Source organism: Equus caballus, chromosome 13 (genome assembly GCF_041296265.1).
Source record: "Equus caballus isolate H_3958 breed thoroughbred chromosome 13, TB-T2T, whole genome shotgun sequence".
Classification (NCBI taxonomy): domain Eukaryota; kingdom Metazoa; phylum Chordata; class Mammalia; order Perissodactyla; family Equidae; genus Equus; species Equus caballus.
This window is the reverse complement of record NC_091696.1, coordinates 52,454,291-52,472,713: the sequence shown is the minus strand read 5'-3', so window position 1 is coordinate 52,472,713 and position 18,423 is coordinate 52,454,291. Positions and strand designations below refer to the sequence as shown.

The 18,423-nt window shown below is 52.5% G+C and overlaps 1 protein-coding gene across 3 annotated transcripts in view; it reads left to right on the top strand.

Moving 5' to 3' along the window:
* CRAMP1 (cramped chromatin regulator homolog 1) overlaps positions 1-18,369 on the top strand; it is a 64,550-nt gene extending 46,181 nt beyond the window's left edge. For all 3 annotated transcript variants that reach the window (XM_023616638.2, XM_014730258.3, XM_023616636.2), the window contains exons 11-21: positions 821-998; positions 3,196-3,377; positions 3,471-3,545; positions 5,704-5,785; positions 7,198-7,302; positions 7,418-7,596; positions 8,318-8,386; positions 8,958-9,189; positions 10,076-10,240; positions 11,554-11,699; positions 14,421-18,369. In XM_023616638.2, coding sequence (XP_023472406.2) covers positions 821-998; positions 3,196-3,377; positions 3,471-3,545; positions 5,704-5,785; positions 7,198-7,302; positions 7,418-7,596; positions 8,318-8,386; positions 8,958-9,189; positions 10,076-10,240; positions 11,554-11,699; positions 14,421-14,585 — 1,578 coding nt within the window. In that variant the 3' untranslated portion in view covers positions 14,586-18,369. The remainder of the gene's footprint in view (positions 1-820; positions 999-3,195; positions 3,378-3,470; positions 3,546-5,703; positions 5,786-7,197; positions 7,303-7,417; positions 7,597-8,317; positions 8,387-8,957; positions 9,190-10,075; positions 10,241-11,553; positions 11,700-14,420) is intronic.
* The last annotated feature ends 54 nt before the right edge of the window (positions 18,370-18,423 follow it).

The window sequence follows — 18,423 nt, the reverse complement described above, 5'->3', positions numbered from 1 at the left end:
CCTGGCTGGTTGAGGCAGTGGCCTCAGGCGGGGGCCTACGAAACCCCTGAGGTTGGGGTTTTGACTCAGCAGAGGGTTCTTCAGCTGTGATTGTGCTTAATTCTAGAAATTAAATCTGTATTTCCTTCCTCTGACTCACAATTGGAAGCAGCCATCGCGGTCGCCTTAGGCCAGCTTTTTAAAAACAGGAGTTACTGGGGCCGGCCCGGTGGTGCAGCGGTTAAGTTTGCACGTTCCACTTCTCTGCGGCGTAGGGTTTGCCAGTTTGGATCCCAGGTGTGGACATGGCACCGCTTGGCAAAAGCCATGCTGTGGTAGGCGTCCCACGTATAAAAAGTAGAGAAAGATGGGCAGGATGTTAGCTCAGGGCCAGTCTTCCTCGGCAAAAAGAGGAGGATTGGCAGTAGTTAGCTCAGGGCTAATCTTCCTCAAAAAAAAACAAAAAATGGGAGTTACTGTCACTTGCCCTTCAGCGTCCCCTTCTGGCAGCTTGAGCACTTCCCGAGCAGCCAGAAACCCCGCTGCCTTCACATGTCTCTCCTGTCACTCCTGTCCGTGCCAGCTGTGGGCGGTGGAGACAAAGGTTTCAGGAGGGGAGCAGTTGTTTCCCTGGGTACCTACCTGACTGTGGGTTTAAAACTGGCACGCTGCCAGTGACGTGGGTGCTGCTGACCTTTGCTGTCCTGGAAATGTGATCTCTGAGCCCTTTGCTGTCCCTCTGAACTCCAGGGAATTCCCGTACCTTCTGTTCTGGGGCCCTCACTCTAGAACCATTATTCACGTGCTGTTTGGCCGTTGTTTCGGCCCATTTCTGTCCCAGGCTCCAGAAGCGAGCGCCGGCTCCACGGCTTCAGTGCGGCCCACCCAGGAGGAGCAGTCGACGACCCCCCCAGGCAAGGTGGTGACCATCAGCTCCCGGAGCCCCCGCTGCCCTCGAAACCAGTCTGCCCTTCGCAACGGCAAGACCTTCTCCCCCAACTCGGCAGCTTGCTCCTCAGGTGGGGCTCAGGGCGGCCGTGCTGGGCGCCTCGCTGGGCAGTTGGGGCTGTGCGAGAGTGGAGGGCACAGGGTGCCTGAGGCCTGGCCCCGCTCCAGCGACCACAGTCCAGTGCACGGGGTGAAGGTGCAGAAACCACCACCTCCTCACGTGGAGGGTGAGCACAGGCCCTGCCACAAAGGCTTTGGGGTCCTGGGACGCAGGAGTCGCCAGGAGGGGGGAACACTGCCTGTTGGGTCACATTGGAGGATCTTTCTTTGTGAGGTTAGCAGAATCCTCCATAACACACTGAGTCAGGGACTTAAAGCCTGAGAAAGGCTGGTGCTTTCTGAACCATATAGAGACTGTTTTTTCTTTACACCTAAAATACTGGAATGAAAAAAGCTTCAGTTAAGGGATTCCCCAGATGTTTAATGTAGGCGTTGGAAAGAAAAATGGGCCCACCTTCCAGCCCACCATGTTCCTTTTCCCCAGTTGTATCCAGGGAGTAAATTCAGGGCCCTCCACTGGGTCACTTGGTATGTCAAACCCCAGGGTAAACATGACCCTGAAGTATCAACTTTACTTGTGTAGTATTTTAACATAACATCGTCACGACTAGAATCATGAATTCTGCATAAATTTTAAAGGTGGAATAAGAAACGCGCATGCGTTCTGGGGCCCTGCCCTGTATGCCCCTGGTGTGAGTCCACCCTGGATGCATCCGAGCCTGGCTCTTTCCTGCACCCAGCAAGGTCCTGCAGCTCTTCCTGAGACTGACCTGATGAGAGGTGGGGCGGCAGGGCCTGAGGACTGGTGCGTCCTTGTGTCATGTGCCCTGAAGGCCTCCACCCCAGGCTCAGAGGGCGCTGAAATGGCCCGCATAGGCGGGTGTCCTCGCCGCAGAACTGCGGCCATCCTGGATGTCTTGAGTGTCCCACGCTGGCCAGGGTGTCTGCAGTGATGACTGGGGTGTCATTCAAGAGGCATCCCGCCTCTGCTGTCCTCTGAGCGAGACGCTGCCCTAAAACCTGCAGTCACGTTTTGGCTGAACAGACCAGTGTCCTGGTGTGCAGACGATTCAGAGAATGTCACTAGCCATGTTTTCTCTAACTTTCCACGTTGTAAGTAGCCTGCCTGTTAAATGCTTGCAGATCCGTTTCCTGAGAGTACTTGGTGTGGCCGTTGAGAAAGCTGAGGCTGCTGTGCTGTCAGGCTCCCACCTCCTGCAGATCCTATCTTTGGTTTTGCTCCCCACCTTTATGCTGTCTCCTTGCTGTGGCTCCTGAAGAGCGCAGCAGCAAACTGAATCATTGTCCTTACCCCTAAAGGCACATCCGTTACTCATTTCCCAGTGGCTAGCTGGTAGATCGTATAGTCTTTTCCTGCTTTCCACTCTGTTTTTAAAACTCTGTTTTACTCTGTATACTTTGATAGCCATCCTCTTTCTGAGTCGAGGATGCTTCTAGTCCATTGCACCTGCAGTGCTGGGATCCAAACTAGTGCTTAGAAGACCTGGTCTCCACACTCCTTGTCACTTTAATCTCACAGATTTGCAAATAGGGAGAAGGGACCTTTTCCTACCATGAACTGAGGGTGCTTTGCAGCAGCACCTACAATAATGAAAACAGCTAGCAGAGTCCCAAAATCGCAGTTCCTGAATAAATCTTTTCTGTCCCTCTATGTCTGAGTCTGTTGTCTGTACAACTAGAGATTTGGGCCAGGGATCAGCAAGCTACGGCCCATAGCCTGCTTGTAAATAAAGTTTTATTGGCACGTAGCTGTGCTCGTTGGTTCATGTGTTCCTGGCTGCTTTTGTGCTACAGCTGCAGAGCTGAGTTCAGCAGATTGTAAGGCCCACAAAGCGGACATTTATTCTGTGGCCCTCTATAGACAAAGTTTGCTGACCTCTGATGATGTCTGGAAGGTTCTTCTAGCTCTTTGAAGGTGTATGTGCCCTTCCCGCTGAGGATCAAAGTGGTAAAGTGCCTTTATACGATGAGGAAGAGCTATGATCTGGTCATAGTAGAAACTAGATTTCAGGGAGAAAGATAGAAAAGCAGATTTTTATGGGACTAAGATATAGGAAATTCCTTTAAAGGAAACTGAATAGGCTGTCCAGAATTCCTTTCTGATTTTCCTCCAGGCAGAACTCGGTTCTTACAGGAGGTGTTGCTGGGTGAGTGTAGTTGAGTTCACTCTCCCTTCTCCTTGTCTAGGTTTGAGAAACCCTCCAAGACCCCTCTTGGTGGCCGGTCCCTCCAGTACAGGAAGCAGTGACTCAGATGGCGGCCTTTTTGCTGTCCCAACAACTCTGCCACCCAACAGCCGACACGGGAAGCTCTTCTCTCCCAGTAAAGAAACAGAATTGACTTTCCGTCAGCATCTGAACTCCATCAGCGTAAGTGCGGGGACCACACTGCCCCTGCTAGCCGGGAGCAACCCTGTGTTTGTGAGAAAACACTCTCAGGGGTCGGGCGCTGTTTTCCTACAGATGCAGTCGGATTTCTTCTTGCCAAAGCCCAGAAAGTTGAGGAACCGGCACCTGCGGAAACCGTTGGTGGTCCAGGTCAGGAGCCCCATTCAAGTCTGCATGTGCTTGGCCTCGAGGGCAGGCCTCGCCCAGCTCCTACTGTCCCAGCTGGTTGTGTCTCATGTCTCACGTTTTCACATGAAATGGGGAACCCCTGCCCCTTCCTTCCTTCTTATGACTAGGATAAATAAGGCAATGATAGCGGCCCTAACAGTACCTAAAAACAAAGATAATCTTTGTACAACATGAAAACTGCTTGCAAAAAAGACAAAGTTCTGGGGATTCAAGTCCCAGGAATGTCCCAGATTGGGATATATTTGAGGACTCTTAGAACATCTATTTATAAATATGTAGTCAGTGAAGCAGTTGGCGAGGTCTGTGGATTGGCCAGAGGCCAGACCTTTCCTGAGCCCATAATGAACGCAGAGAGGACCCGCAGATGCCTTCTGCAGACCAGAGGGGAGATCCAGGGAGCGAGAGGCACACGGGAAAGGGGGCATTTTTATTTGGCATAGAAAAGATAAGAGGGGTGAAGCTGGAATTCTGAAATGACTGTGGGCTTAGGAATATATGAATGTGTATTGTTTTTCGATTAATGCATAAATCTCCTTTTGTTAAAGTCTTAGAAATCTCTTCCTCTCTTGAGATTAATTTATTTAGACACGAGGGCTTGCAGACAGGTCTTAGGAAGGAAGATGTATCCTAAATCCCAAGTGTTTGTTGTGCAGACTAACTTAGTGTTAAAGTGTTTAATCTCAGTACCTGGGGAAGGGCGTTAATCCTCCCCCTTAGAAGTGGGAAACGCTCCCTGACTCAGTGGGAGCTCCGTGGCTTTTTGGTCCAGGGTCGCAAACCAGGTCACCGACGTGGCCTGCCAGTTGTGTTTTGTTTTGTTTTTTACCAGCTTTTTTGCGATGTAATTCCCATACCATGAGGCTCACCCATTTGAAGTGTACACGTCAGTGGTTTTTAGCGTAGTCACAGGCTTGTGCAGCCAACACCACCGTCTAATCCCAGAACATTTTCCTCGCTCCCAAAACCCATCACCTGCCTTACCACCTCCCCCAGCCTTTGGCCCCCGTTCATCCACTGTCTGTCTCTGTGGATTTGCCTGTTCTGGGAATTTCACACAAATGGAATCCTACAATACGTGGTCTTTTAAATTTACTGTTTCCATAAAAAGTTTCATTGGCACACGGCCATGGTGATTATTTCCCTGCTGTCCACGGCTGCTTTCACAGCACGGGGTGGAGTTGAGTGGCTGCGACAGAGACCAATGGCCCCAAAGCCTAAACTCTTTCCCACCTGGCCCTGTCAGAAAGTGTGTGCTTGGAGCAGAGCTGGCACAGAAAGTCCGCAGCTCCTCGCCTTGTTAACGGCTCACCTGCTTACCTGATGGCCCTCCTCTCGAGTTTGTGACCCCCAGAAGTACCTCCTCTGTGCTCTGTGCTGGCACCTTGGGACACCTCTGAGGGGCACGAAGATGTCCTTCCTGCCTTAGCAGAGAACACGGCAGCGCACCCAGAGCCAGAAATGCCTCGTGACACTTTTGGGTTGACAGATACTTTCTGTGAATGTTTCATCTCAACGACGGACATTTTCAGCAATTAATGCGATTGATGTACTGTGCTGTAGTCGTCACACTGGACCTCACCTACTCAGACACAGGAGCCCTGGGCAGATAAACACGGAGGCCTGCGCACTGGGACCATGGGATGGCATGGGATGGGGCGCCTCGTGCCTTTAGCCTGTCTGTGTTACAAGCAGCAGCTTTATTTTCTTTACCCCAAATGTGAGAAGGCCCGGAGTAAGGGGGTATCTCTCCTAACAGTCACATCCAGTGGTTATAAACAGATTCCTATGACTAATTGCATTCCAGCCACATTTGGAAGAATGTTCTGGACTAATGGTGGATCATTCTGACATTCCTCCAGTCTTCCCTGGGGAAGGTGTGATCCTCTCGGTCTTCTCAGAGAGGACCCAGTGTTCAGGGCCTTGGGGGCCACAAGACATGGCTGCCTCAGATTGTCCCCAGTGCCCTTGTTTCATCAGCTCTAGAACCAGAACCCCCATCTGGTCACACTCAGCTCCCCTTATCTGGAATATTCCTTTACAACCTAGCACTTGTTTCCTGAGTGATTTTTGGTGTTGGAGTCTTTTCATCACCTGATTCTTGCCAATTTTCCCTCCACAGAGAACACTGCTTCCTAGACCGTCTGAAAACCAGTCCCATAATGTCTGCTCCTTCTCCATCCTGTCGAATTCCTCCGTAACTGGTAAGCACTGGAGGCTTCTCGGAGTAGCCTTTCTCTCCTACCTGCATTTGGCCTCGTCTTTGAGAATGACAGGTGTTGGAGTCCACAGCTCTCTGAGTGACATTTCAAGCATTCCTTTGTCCATTCTGTCAACAAACACTGTGTGCCCCTGTGCTGGGCCCCGGCCGCGGGGCGAGTGGGCGTGGGCCTCTGACAGGTGGTGTGCAGGCAGCTTCCTGCAGAGGTGGGCTCAGGCGGCTCTGCATGGATGCTTTGCTGCGTTCAACTTAGGGAAGCATCTATCTGTGATGTGTGGTCAGGCGTTTTACAGAATAGACATGATCTTGGGACATCCAGCTCATGCTTTCGGAAGTTTATAAGTTCAGGAGGGCTGTGGCTCTTTGCAGTGAATTTGCTTATATGGTGAGAGTTGTTGAGTGAAAGACATGCTCCATCACCTATCTTTCAAATCAGTCTTGATTTTCACATTTCAGATTTACTTATTGAAAGATCCATACAGCTGTCGATTGCTTTTTCTCATACCTATTTTTCTATTTATTTTTTTTGTGAGGAAGATTGTCACTGAGCTAACATCTGTGCCAGTCTTCCTCTATTTTATGTGGGATGCTGCCACAGCGTGGCTTGATGAATGATGCTAGGTCTGTGCCTGGGATCTGAATCTGCAAACCCCATGGCTGCTGGAACGGAGTGCGTGAGCTTAACCGCTGCGCCCCTGGCCAGCCCTCATGCTTACTTTTCAGCTGTAGAAAGCCTAGTAGGAAAAAGCCACATTGCAGAGACAGAATCTTGGTCCAAGATTTTTTTATTTATTTATTTTTTTTTTTGAGGAAGATTAACCCTGAGCTAACTGCTGCCAATCCTCCTCTTTTTGCCGAGGAGGACTGGTCCTGAGCTAACATCCATACCCATCTTCCTCTACTCTATATATGGGACGCCTGCCACAGCATGGGTTTTGCCAAGCAGTGCCTGACTGTACCTGCGATCCGAACTGGTGAACCCTGGGCCGCTGAGAAGCGGACCATGCGAACTTAACCGCTGCACCACTGGGCTGGCCCTTTGGTCCAAGATTCTTGCTCTGACCGCCGAGACGAGCCTGTAGCTCAGCTCAAGTGCTTGTCACCCTTAAAGGGCCATTCCCACAGGATGACAGTGGTGAACGCAGCCTTTCAGCAGCCCCCAGGCAGCGCAGTGGTGTTGCAGTCACGGGTATCAGAGCTTTCTCCCCTTCCTGGGCCTGTTTGACCTCTGATTTCCCCAAGTTAGCAAGTGTCTGGGATGTTTAGTGGTGTCTGACTTGCCTCAGCTTCTGTGATCCCGACTGCGGCTGTGAAGGGATCCTGCAGCCCCTTTGTTTGGTGGGAGGGCACGGGCGAATGGGGTCGATGCATCTGCTTCTGCTCTTTTCCTCCCAGGGAGAGGCTCGTTCCGGCCCATCCAGTCCTCCCTGACCAAAGCAGCTCTGTCTCGGCCAATCGTGCCCAAGGTCCTTCCACCCCAGGCTACAGGCCACCTGGCCAGTAAGTTTCTGTGACCGGCGTGGTGGCAGTTCCTAAGGCTGTGCCCATGAGCCCTCTGGGGCAGGTTTCGGGACCCCAGCAGAGCTCAGGTTTGGAATGTTGTTTCCTTTGCCAGGTGCTATCGACTTAGCAGCTCAGAGTGCCGGCATCATCCCTGGGAGCCCCCTGCCTGTCCTGGATGCCGAGGGTCTGCCTGGCATCTCTCCACTGTCTGCAGATGAAGTCACAGCTGCTGCCTCGGGGCGGGACTCCACTGGAACCCACCCCAATGGAGACCCCCTCCCCGCCGTGCGGGTGAGTGTGTTTAGAAGGGCTTCCCCGAGTCCCCATCAGCTTCTGGGACAGATCACTCACCCTCCAGAGGGCTGGGAGCCAAGGCCAGGGGGCTGAGGTCTTGCTTGACTCCAGTTCTGCCTCAGGAAGGAAAGGTCCTAAGGGGCCCAAGGAGAGTCACTGAACCAGGGGGCTGTGGTATTAGCGAGTGCCATGTGGTCCAGAGGGAAGACCACAGAAGGAGGCAGAGCGGGGACAGGTTTGCTGTGTGACAGTGGAGAATCCCAAATCCTGAACTAAGTCAGGTGCGGAGATCTGTCTTTTGGCAGATGGAGCTTTGTCTGAGAAGGGCTTTAACCACGTCAGCCGACTGCACACCGGTGGCTCCCTGGCCGTGCTCGTCTCCACTCTCCCTCACTCCGGTGTCTTTCTCTGGCTCCACGCTCAGTGCTGCCTGAGGATGGCACAGTAGGCCTCTTGCCGGCACTTGTGCTGGCTCTCAATTGACAAGGGGTCTGAAGTGCGGGGCCCAGTGGCCCACACTCTGAAAGCAGTGAAGTTTCTTGTGCTCACAGGGAGAGTTTCCAGCCTAGACCGCGATGGTCTCCTGGGCCTCTGGCTGGTAGGAGGCCAGTGGGGCAGAGCAACTCTTCTCTTGGGAGTTCAGTGGCTGGCGAGCGCTTGGGCAGAGTTCTGGCGCGTGGTGTATAGGGGCTCACCGGCATTCCTGGTGTTCTTATAGGGCACGAGCGACCCATTCATCAGTGTCGCCTCAAGGCCTGAGCAGGAGCCGGTGACGGACGGTTTCCAGGTATGGTTCTGTTGGCTGCTGAGCAAGTAGCTGCCCCAGGACCCTCTCCAATGCCAGTTAGCACCCTCACAGTCCTGCTGGCCAGCCTCATACGTGGCAGGAACACATGGACAGCTTTGATGCCCAGCAACTCTGTCCTTCTACCCACCTTGCCTAGATGGAGGAGCATTCGTCTCCCATCTCACGCCTTCCTCCCCTGTCTGCAAGGCTAGCTGATTCAGACGCAGTTCTGGAAGGACTAAGTTTTCTGGGCCAAGGGGGTGGAGGTCGTCAGCTGGTAGAGCTCCCTGGCACTCACCCTCCGCCCGGGTGTTACCATGTGTCCTGCCGGCAGTGGAAGCAGATCTAGGCCACCCTGGTCTGGCCTTCCAACTCTCCCATCCCTGGAGCACTTTCAGAAGTAAATTCCCTGAGTGTGTTTCTTACTGAGATGGATGAGGTGCCTGCTGGGGCCATCACCTCTCTGTTGACTTGCCATCACTTGGTCACTGCCTCCTCGAGCTGAGGCTGATTTTTCATTGCTTTGTACCGATTGATCTGTTGTCTCTCAACAATACCTGTCTCCCACCAGGGTTCGCCTGTTCTCTCCTTATCTGAGCTGTCCAAGCCTCCTCTCCACAACGGGCTCTCCACACCTCTGCCCTCATCGGAGGGCTCCAGCACCCGGCTCTCTCCGCCCAACGTCTCTGCTCTGCTGGACATTTCCCTGCCTGGCCCGCCCGAGGACGTGCTCTCGCAGGGGGAGCCTGCCACGCAGATCAGTGACTCCATCATCGAGATTGCCATCAGCTCTGGCCAGTATGGTAAGGAAGAGGATGCCCCTGCACACCCGTCCTGGAGTCAGTTCCCCATCAGGAGGGGCGATCCAGACTTCCTCTTGGGGGCCTGAATATTTGCCAGCCTTGTTGGGAGTGTTCCGTTCAGCTCTCATTGTTGCATATGGAGTGTCTGCCACCTACGTGGTGCTGCCCGGCCTCGGCAGGGGCAGCGCAGGTGGATGAGGTCAGACAGGACCTGCGGCTGTTCATGGTGCTGGGGCTTCTCCTGGCCCCGAGAGACAGACAGAGCACGGGCCCGCAGGACCTATCCAGCCCAGGGATCAGATGGGGCATTTTCCTTGTTGGTTCTGGATCTGGGTGGATGCCACAGGTTTTGCGGGTTCTTGGAGAGGGTTGGGCTGGTACCTATGGGGTATTGGCTCCACCAGCTCTTGGGACAGTGTGGTGGAAGCAGTGGCACAGTTGGTGCTCACTAGTGTGATTCAGGCCATGGATTCAGACAGAGCTGAGTTCACAGCCTGACAGACATGGCCGTGGGCAGGTCACTGACTTGTTTGAGCCTTACTTTCCTGAGCAGTGGCCTGGCACTAGCGTGCACCTCCCAGGGCTGTTGTCTGCTGTGTGAGGGGTTTAGGTGAGGCGCTCAGCACCAGGCCTGGCTCCGTCAGTGATGGCTGCTCCGTCAGTCATGGTTATTTGCCAAGATGTGCATGTCCTTGCTTGGGAAGTCCCCTCCGTAGACCAGCACTGTTCACCCTCTTTGGGGGCCCCAGCAGGGTCCAGGGTCTCCCAGGTTCAGTGCGCACAGCCATGCCAGCCCACTGCCCCAGTGCCTTCTGGGTGGCAGGTTGGGGAAGTGGGTTGCCATTCGCCCCACATGGTGTCTCTGACACAGGGTTTTGGTTGACAGGTGAAGGAGTCCCTCTTTCTCCAGCAAAACTGAATGGCAGTGACAGTTCCAAGAGTCTTCCCTCCCCGTCCAGCAGCCCCCAGCCAGACTGGATTGCCTCCCCCACCCACGACCCCCAGTGGTGCCCCAGTGACCCCACGGACTCGTCGCTCAGCAGCTTGTTTGGTGCGTATCTGGAGGGCACCCGGCTCCTCATCTCAGAGGAGCAGGGGATGAGCAGGGCTCCACAGCATCACCTTTGGTGGCTGGAGTCTGGATTCTCCGTGCTCCTCAGCAGAACTCCCACGAGAACTATTTGCTAGCTTTTTCAGGGTTTATTTTTTTCTGCATCACTAACATGGAAAAATGCCCAGATCCCTAGTGTGCAGCCCCCCCCCCCGCGCCCACCTCCCCACACGGCCCCCCGCATCCACCTCCCCACACAGCCCCCCGCATCCACCTCCCCACACGGCCCCCCCCCCGCGCCCACCTCCCCACATGGCCCCCCGCATCCACCTCCCCACACGGCCCCCCGCATCCACCTCCCCACACGGCCCCCCCGTGCCCACCTCCCCACACGGCCCCCCGCACCCACCTCCCCGCACGGCCCCCCCGCGCCCACCTCCCCGCACGGCCCCCCGCACCCACCTCCCCGCACGGCCCCCCGCATCCTCTCCAGTCTCCCCAGTATCCTGACCCAACCCCGCTAGGCCCTGCTGCTGGGGACAGGGTAGAAGGAATTGGTTCTCTGTGCTCTTAGCTCCGCTCTCCCTGTTCTCAGTATTCTGCAGTGGATGTTCCCACTGTCCTATGGCATGTTGGACCAAATTGGAACATTCACAGGATGTGTTCATCCTCATTGGGCACCAGGTGTTCATGTGGCAGGAAGGGGGTGTTAGGGAAAGACCCAGGGGTTGTTAGGCCTCCATTTTCTGTGTAGGAGGAGCTCCTGTGGCACATCTGGGATCCATGTGCTCTGCATTTTGAGAGAGTAGCTGGCACGTGGTCATTGGCACTGGCTGCCCCAGAGGCGGGTGTGCTATACACATGACGAGCCCAGTTAGCCTTGTGTGTTGGTGCCACACTCTACAGCCCAGAACGATGGGGGCTCTGGTCTGGGTGGTGCGGGGAAGCCAGCGCTTGATGGGTATTTCCTGTGAGAGACGTCACATAGAACAGTGCAGACATCTGCACAGTCGAATATAAATCATGAAAAATTGGAAACCACCTTATATGGAGGTGGTGACCAGACAGCAGAGCACTGTGGAACCCCTGGAAGAATTAGGCACACTTACATGTGCCGCACGGGGCACTCTCCAAGGCTCGCCACAGGAGAAAAGCCAGGTGGAGCATAGGGACTTCCATCCGCAGCACCATGCATGAGCGTGTGGTGGGTGCCCGGAAGGGGCCTGGCGTGGCCACCCCAGCCCTCAGGATCCTCCCCTTGGACTGGTCCAGACCAAGCCGGTCTCAGAGCATTTTCCTCCTCCTCTTGGCAGCGAGCTTCATCTCCCCAGAGAAGAGCCGGAAGATGTTGCCAACTCCCATCGGGACCAACAGTGGCACCTCCCTGCTGGGCCCCAGCCTGCTGGATGGAAACTCGCGAGACTCATTTGTGTCCAGGTCCCTGGCCGATGTCGCAGAGGTAAGCACACAACCTTGCGCCTGGACTGGACTGCTGGCCCACTTCTGGAGGTTGCCAGATTTCTCTGGCAGACATGTTTGGTTATTAAGAACAGCTTGTCAAGACTTAAACATCAGGAGATAGCACATACAGATCCAGTTCTCTGACTTCTCCTGAGAAGGGAAGCTCTGGTGACACTGGGCCAGCATTTGTTCTCATGTGGCAGCAAATGACAGACTAAGTAACAGCTGAGCCCTAAAGGCATCAGAACCCAGGAAGCCCTGGTGTCAGGGTTGACCAAGGGCTCTGCAGGCAGCCGGAGCGTGCTTTGGATCTCATTCTGTGCTTTACCTGCGCATGGCCTCGGACAGGCACCACTGCTGTGCACTGCTTTGGCTTCCTGATCCACTGCGGCCATTTGTGGAGAAGGAAGTGGCGGTTGTTGGTGGTTGTGTCATGAGAGCTACCACCTGACAGTAGGGGACCTCGAGCAGTGTCTCCCTGTGTCTTCACTCGTTTCCGCCACCCAGCTGAGCTGGGGAAGTGGGTTCTGCAGAAAGGCACAGATGCCCGTGTGGGCTCCTCCTATGGTCGGGGTGATGATAGTAGGAGTCACATTATGGCAGACCCTTGATGTGGAGGCAAGGCTCAGTTCATGACCATCATCCATTGACCCGAAGGCCCCTCTTTTCTTTGGCCAGGGTTTCGGCTCTTGTAGTCACCCAGGCCTCCATGCCACATGTGAGTGGTGGCTGTGGGCACGTGCGGCTTGAGGGATGAGTGCTTGTTGAGGGAGTGAAGCTGGGTACATTCAACTGTAACGCAAGCACAAAGTAACAGGTGCTTGTGCTATAAAACAGGAGAGATTAGACAGAGGAGAGAATTCTAAATCTAGAATGCCACTCGGCTGGGCTCAGTCCTTTGTTAAAGGCCTGGAGCAGCATTTCCCACGTCCTGGTTCCCGGGGAGGTTGAGTGTTCCTGGGTATCCCTCAAGGCTTTTATAATCAGGGGCTTGAGGGAGGTCTGGATCAAACAGAGCTCACATAGCTGTCTGTGTGACAGCCACGGGCTCCTCAGCTTCTCAGTATCGGAACGTGCATCTTGAGACCTGAGGAACTTATGGGAAAGCTTTGGAGAATTCTGAGCTGAGCCATGATGTGACTGGAAGCCTCACCCAAAGATAAACAGAGAAGATGAATAGTAATCCCCCTCCCCTCAGTGTGCCCATTTGGCCACAGAACCTTTATTCAGAGAACACCTTGTGGCTCTAATGTCCTGCAAGAAGCCAGTCTCCCCCTGCCGTGTTTGTGTGGACGTCGACGCAGTCGGCTCCTGTAGAAATGGGCTCTGCACACACATCCTGAGACGACACGCTGAGACCCCGCTATTCAGAGGTTGGCCCAGAGACCAGCTGCGGCAACACCTTGGAGTCGCTAGAAATGCAGACGTGGGCCCCCCCAGGCCCGGCGCAGCAGGGTCTGCATTTTTAACAAGATCTCTGGGTGGCGTGTTGCACATGCAGGTGAGGAGCACAGAACAAAGATGGTTGCTGTCCACGAACTACTGTGTCCACAGCCAGTAACTGAGACACATTGACCTGCAGGACTAGCAAATTTTTAGCAAAAGAGTCTGACTGAGAACTCTCTACACTTAAACACATGAGTGTGTTTCTGAGGGAGGCCTCATTGTCTCCAAGTACAATCTGGAACGTGTGCTGAAGTGATCTGATGGTGAGATTTGAACAGAAGTGGCAGGAATGAGGAGCGGGTGGGAGAAGTGGGACTAGATTGGCCACAGATTGATAATGATGAAGCTGGTGACAGATATGTGGGGGAAGACAGTCACTATTTGGTCAACTTTTTGAAAACAAATTTCAGTTTGTTTGAAATTTCTCATACTAAAAAGTTTAAGGTTCAGTTCATGCCATAACTCTACTCAGAATTTTCCAAAGGCTGCTCATTTGTTCATATATCATGGAATTCATTCACGAATATTTATTCAGGGTCTGCTAAATGCCAGGCACAGCTGTAGGCACTGAGTGAATGAAACAAAGGCCCCCTCCTCATGAGGCTTCCACTCCAGACATAGGCAGACAGTAAATCCTGAAGACTGTAAATTCCATGTGTTTGTCCACAGAATAAAGCCCTAGTATCTGCGGCCCTCCTGTGCACGCTCTAGTCTCTCTCTCCATATCTTCCACTCCTTGCCTTACTCACTGTCACATCCACCAGCTTTCTTGTTTCTTGAATAGTCGGAGCCTGTTCCCACCTCAGGGCCTTTGCTCTTGCTATTTCTTCTGACAGCAAGGTGCTTCCAACCCCCACGGCAAACTCTATCCCCCTTTTCTACTTCCATCTCCCTCAGGCACCGCCCCCCGTCTCTGCATTCCACTGTGTGCCATTTGCCTCTTTGTTTATTGACTCTGTCCCCATGAGCCTCATGTGGAGGGAACCACCACTCTGATCCCAGCAACCAGCTATGCCAGGCTCACAGTAGGCGATCGTGCACACTTGTCAAAAGAGTGAGTGTTCAAAACGACAGAGGCGATTCTAAAATTCTCCCCAGGGTCCCGGGCAGCCGTTATAGGGCCAGTCAGTGGGAGATTCCAGTCTTCACTCCGGAGAGACACCAGGTTCATTTGCCTTCCACAGAGGTCCCAGCCGTGGTACCCAGTCACTTCCAGTCCAAATGGCGGGCCAGCTCCCTGACGTGGTCTTCCCTTGTGTCTTTTGTCCTGCAGGTCGTGGATTCCCAGCTGGTGTGTATGATGAATGAAAACAGCATTGATTACATATCTCGGTTCAACGATTTGGCCCAAGAACTGTCCATCGCCGAGCCCAGCCGCCGAGAGGTTCTGTTTGATGGTGGTGGAAGTGGCCCTCCCGTTGGCGACCTATCCCAGTGACTGCACCTGGTGGCGGGGCACCCTGGAGGCTGCAGAGGAGGGCCTGCAGGGCTGGTGGTCCTCACCCGCGGTAGGTGTAGCCCTCTTCAGACTAGAGAAAACATACGTCAAGGCCAGGACCCCCAAAAGACGGTCTGAACAGAGGCACCTCTGCACCCCAGAGTGCACCACAAGCAGGAAGCCGTGTCCCAAAGGGCAGAGGACAGTGGTGGCCCAGGAGATGAGGACAAGTTCTCTGGAAGGGCTAACGTCAGACATTGCTGTGGCGTTGGAGCAGTTCCCTGCCACTCGTGAGGTCTCACGTTAGGGTCTGCGTAGCAACCACATCTCCCATGCTCTTGCCTCGCTTGTTGTGTTGGACATTCCAGTGGGTTTTCTTTCCGAGAGAAAGGAGTAGGTGTGTCTCACCAGAGTCATTCCGTGCCGGGGAGTTGTAATCTCCCGGTCTGTGCTCCTGCCCTGCCGGGAGGCTCCAGCCACTGCTGCTTTCTTTCTGCCAAACCTACGGCATGCTTTGGTTGCTTTCTCTGCAGAGTGATGACAGGGGAGGGCAGCCGGGCATGGCCTGGCTCTGCCTGGTGGTGTCTGCACCCTGAGACAGCAGACACTTCAGAGGACACTCTGATCACAGGCAGCAGAGGGGTCCCAGGACAGTGTACCCAGTGCCATCATGCCAGAAATACGGATCCTTGCCTAGTGCCTCCCTCATCTAGAGGTTTGTTCTGACTGACTGAACAGGAAGGGGAAAAGAATCACATCTTATGCCGGTTGTGTGGACTTTTAGAAAAAATCCTGTTAAGCATGTTGGAAAATGCTTTTCTTGTGTTTTAAGAACTAGGAGCCATCGAAGAGGAAGAGCAGAGTTTAGCTGGTTTCTTTCCTGCGTCCATCCGCAGGTTGCTTCTAGGTGTTAGTTCTCTCTACCAGGATGATGCCTAAGCACTTGTTTGAGTACAGATAAGACTTCCTGTGCGTTTTGCAGTCCTGGTGTGTTGCTGATTGGCGTCTGAGCTCGGTGGCCTCTGTGGGGAAGGTTCCTCTGTTCAGTCCCCTCTTCTGTCATCAGCATTGGTGCAGTGTACGCCCCAACAGGTTGACATAATCTCTTGCGCCTGCTTTTGCCCATGATCCTGTTTCTCCTCCTCTTGTTCAGGGGATCCAGGCAGGGGTCACACATCTGGGTGCAGTCAGGGTGCACTAAAAGCACGTCTCTCTGCTGTGCCCCCTGTGCCTCCTTGGATGACCAACTGTCACCACTGCAGATGCTCCGACGTCCAGTCTTTGCCCAGAATGGAGCTGATGAGGCTCCTTTGCCTTCTCAGTCTCGGGAGGCTCAGCACACAGTCACCGTCCAGCCACGTCCAGCCTGCCGCCTCACCCTCCACCCTGCGGCCAGGACCCATTTGGCTTCTGTAACTCACCTGACCTGACCACCGTTCTGTTGCTCACCTCTCGTCTTCCCCGATGGGCAGTGGAACGGCAGCCCTCTCCACAGGCTTCTCTCTCTATCCACACTGAAGAGCTGAAAAGGGCCAGTGTGAAAAGGGGGAGAAAAGGTCTTTTTCGTGTATAAGCAGAGTGGACGCTCTTGATCCTGTCGTCTCACCAGCCAGTTGCAGCCACTCTAGGCTGTAGACAGGGTCATTCACTCCAAGCCGTAGGAGGAAACAGGACAGTCAGCTTCCGGGCACTAATTTCCTTCCTTTGTCCCAAGTGCTTCTCAGAGCTCTCGCCTGTTGCTTCCCTCTTTAAGATCCGGTTCCAGGCACAAACATCACTAACAAAGGCTTGTGTGGGTAGTTCCTCTGGGCTCTTAAGAAAAGTCCCAAAGCTCTGGAGATGTGAAAGAAAGGGACATTGTGCCACTTTATTAAGAGATGTAGACAGCATTGTTTGAACCAGAGTATTTTTAAACTAGCTTGTGTTTTGTGATCAGTGTATCAGCTTCCTGAAATTAGCACTTTATTGAGCTAAACAAGATCAGTAGATCTCTCTCTGGGCATCTCGCTTTCTTAGGTCTATAGTAGGCGAGGACACCAGGCCAAGTTTAGGCCACTACTTGCTTTCTCATATTCCTCCCGTCTGGGACCAGAGATGCCAAGTAACATGAGAACATTGATGCTGGGAGCAATGCCCAATGGCAGTGTGCACTGTGCCAGAGACAGTAGGGGTCCTGAGCTGCTTGTCCATCAGGAGACACCCCACGGCAGTCTAGCAGGTAGGTTGGCACTGCTACCCAGTGACATCTGAAAAGAGGAAAATGGGAGATGCGGGTGAGCTTCTGTAGGCTATTTAGCAGCACCTCCCTCTTGGGTCTCTGACATTGACTGCATTTGGGAGCATCTGACTGTGGCCATTGTCATCCAGTGAGGAGGTGGGTTAGGGAGGAGAGTGGGCTGGCTCTTCTCATCTGTAATAAAGCTGACACAATTCCAGAAAATTCTGTTGCTTTTCAAGCAACCAGATAGGTATAGGCATTTGCTTGCAACATTAAGGGAGAATGGTGTCATTTGTGGCATTAAAATTCTGAATGCATTTTCTCCCAGCCTAAATGAATAGATAGATATAAAAATAAGCAGCTGTTAAAGGCCGAGATTTTCAAGAGACCCAAGCAGAGAAGCCTCCCATTTCTTGCATCTTCCTCTGCTTCCGAGTGAAGGCTGTGATAATCCCAGTGTGCACCTGTAGCTTCCTTTGTGCGTTTGAGCATGTTGTGATTAAGATCAGATCAGTTTCTCAGAAACCTCTTTCTGTCGCCGCTCTAATGTTATCTGGCATATTTTTTGCTGATTCATCTTTTTAAAGATTGAGTATCTCTGGTCTCCAGAGAGTTGGTATTTTGGCCTTGGTTGTTTATTGTGAATATCCAGTGTGGAGCATTCCATTCTCCAGAAGACTGCAGAGGTAAATTGAAGTTCATGATTCCACATAAGGTCGGTGATGACATATTTCTCATCTCTTGGTATCTTCTAGGTAGGGTACTCACTCAGGGAGTGGGAATATTTGAAAACATTTCATCAGTTGATCTGCTCACTCTCGCACATCTCCAGGTCCTTAGCCTCAGAGGCTCATTCTCTGTCATTGTGTACCATGGCCTCATTCCTGGTGGGGGCCTATCAGTTTAATAGCATCTTTAGCTCAATCACACCATTGAATCCACACTTACTGTGCAAAGAAAAGTCATGGAATAAAAGACACTGGAAACAAGTGGAGGAGGAAAACAGCAGTTGCTTTTTTTTTTTTTTAAGACATTGAGATTAGATGCATTTGTGAAGAAAAAAGGGCACTTTGTCTTAAGAAAAAAAAAGGAAAGAAACCCACAGCAAACCTTTCCAACTGTCAGAACTCTCCTGACCCTGCAGTAATTGTGTCATGTTAAGTGAGCCGTCTTGGAAGCACTACGGCAGCCTGTGCCCTTCGCTCTGTCACGGGACGGCTGGCTCTAGAGCTTATGGGCAGCAGAACTCATTGCTGTTTCCTTTAATAATCGTTAAGCCATATCATCCAAGGTTTTCGGCTTGTTTGAGATGTGAATTTGTTTTATAGATTATAAATATACATATACAGAATATGTATAAAGCAGAATGCCTGTCCTTCCTGATTATTTTTTGTACCATATTGTAAATTATATTATTTATTCTTTACCAATTTTGGGAATAAAAGGTGTTTTGGTTATTTAATATAATAAACAAAAGCTGTTAAACTTCTTATGTTTAAATTTCCAGTTCAACTTGTAAATCTGTTTTTATTATTGTGCATAAATACATACTAATACTTGATCTAATAATTGTTGTTTCTGCCCTTTTTTTAAAGCGTGCACTTAAAAAACAGCTCAAGT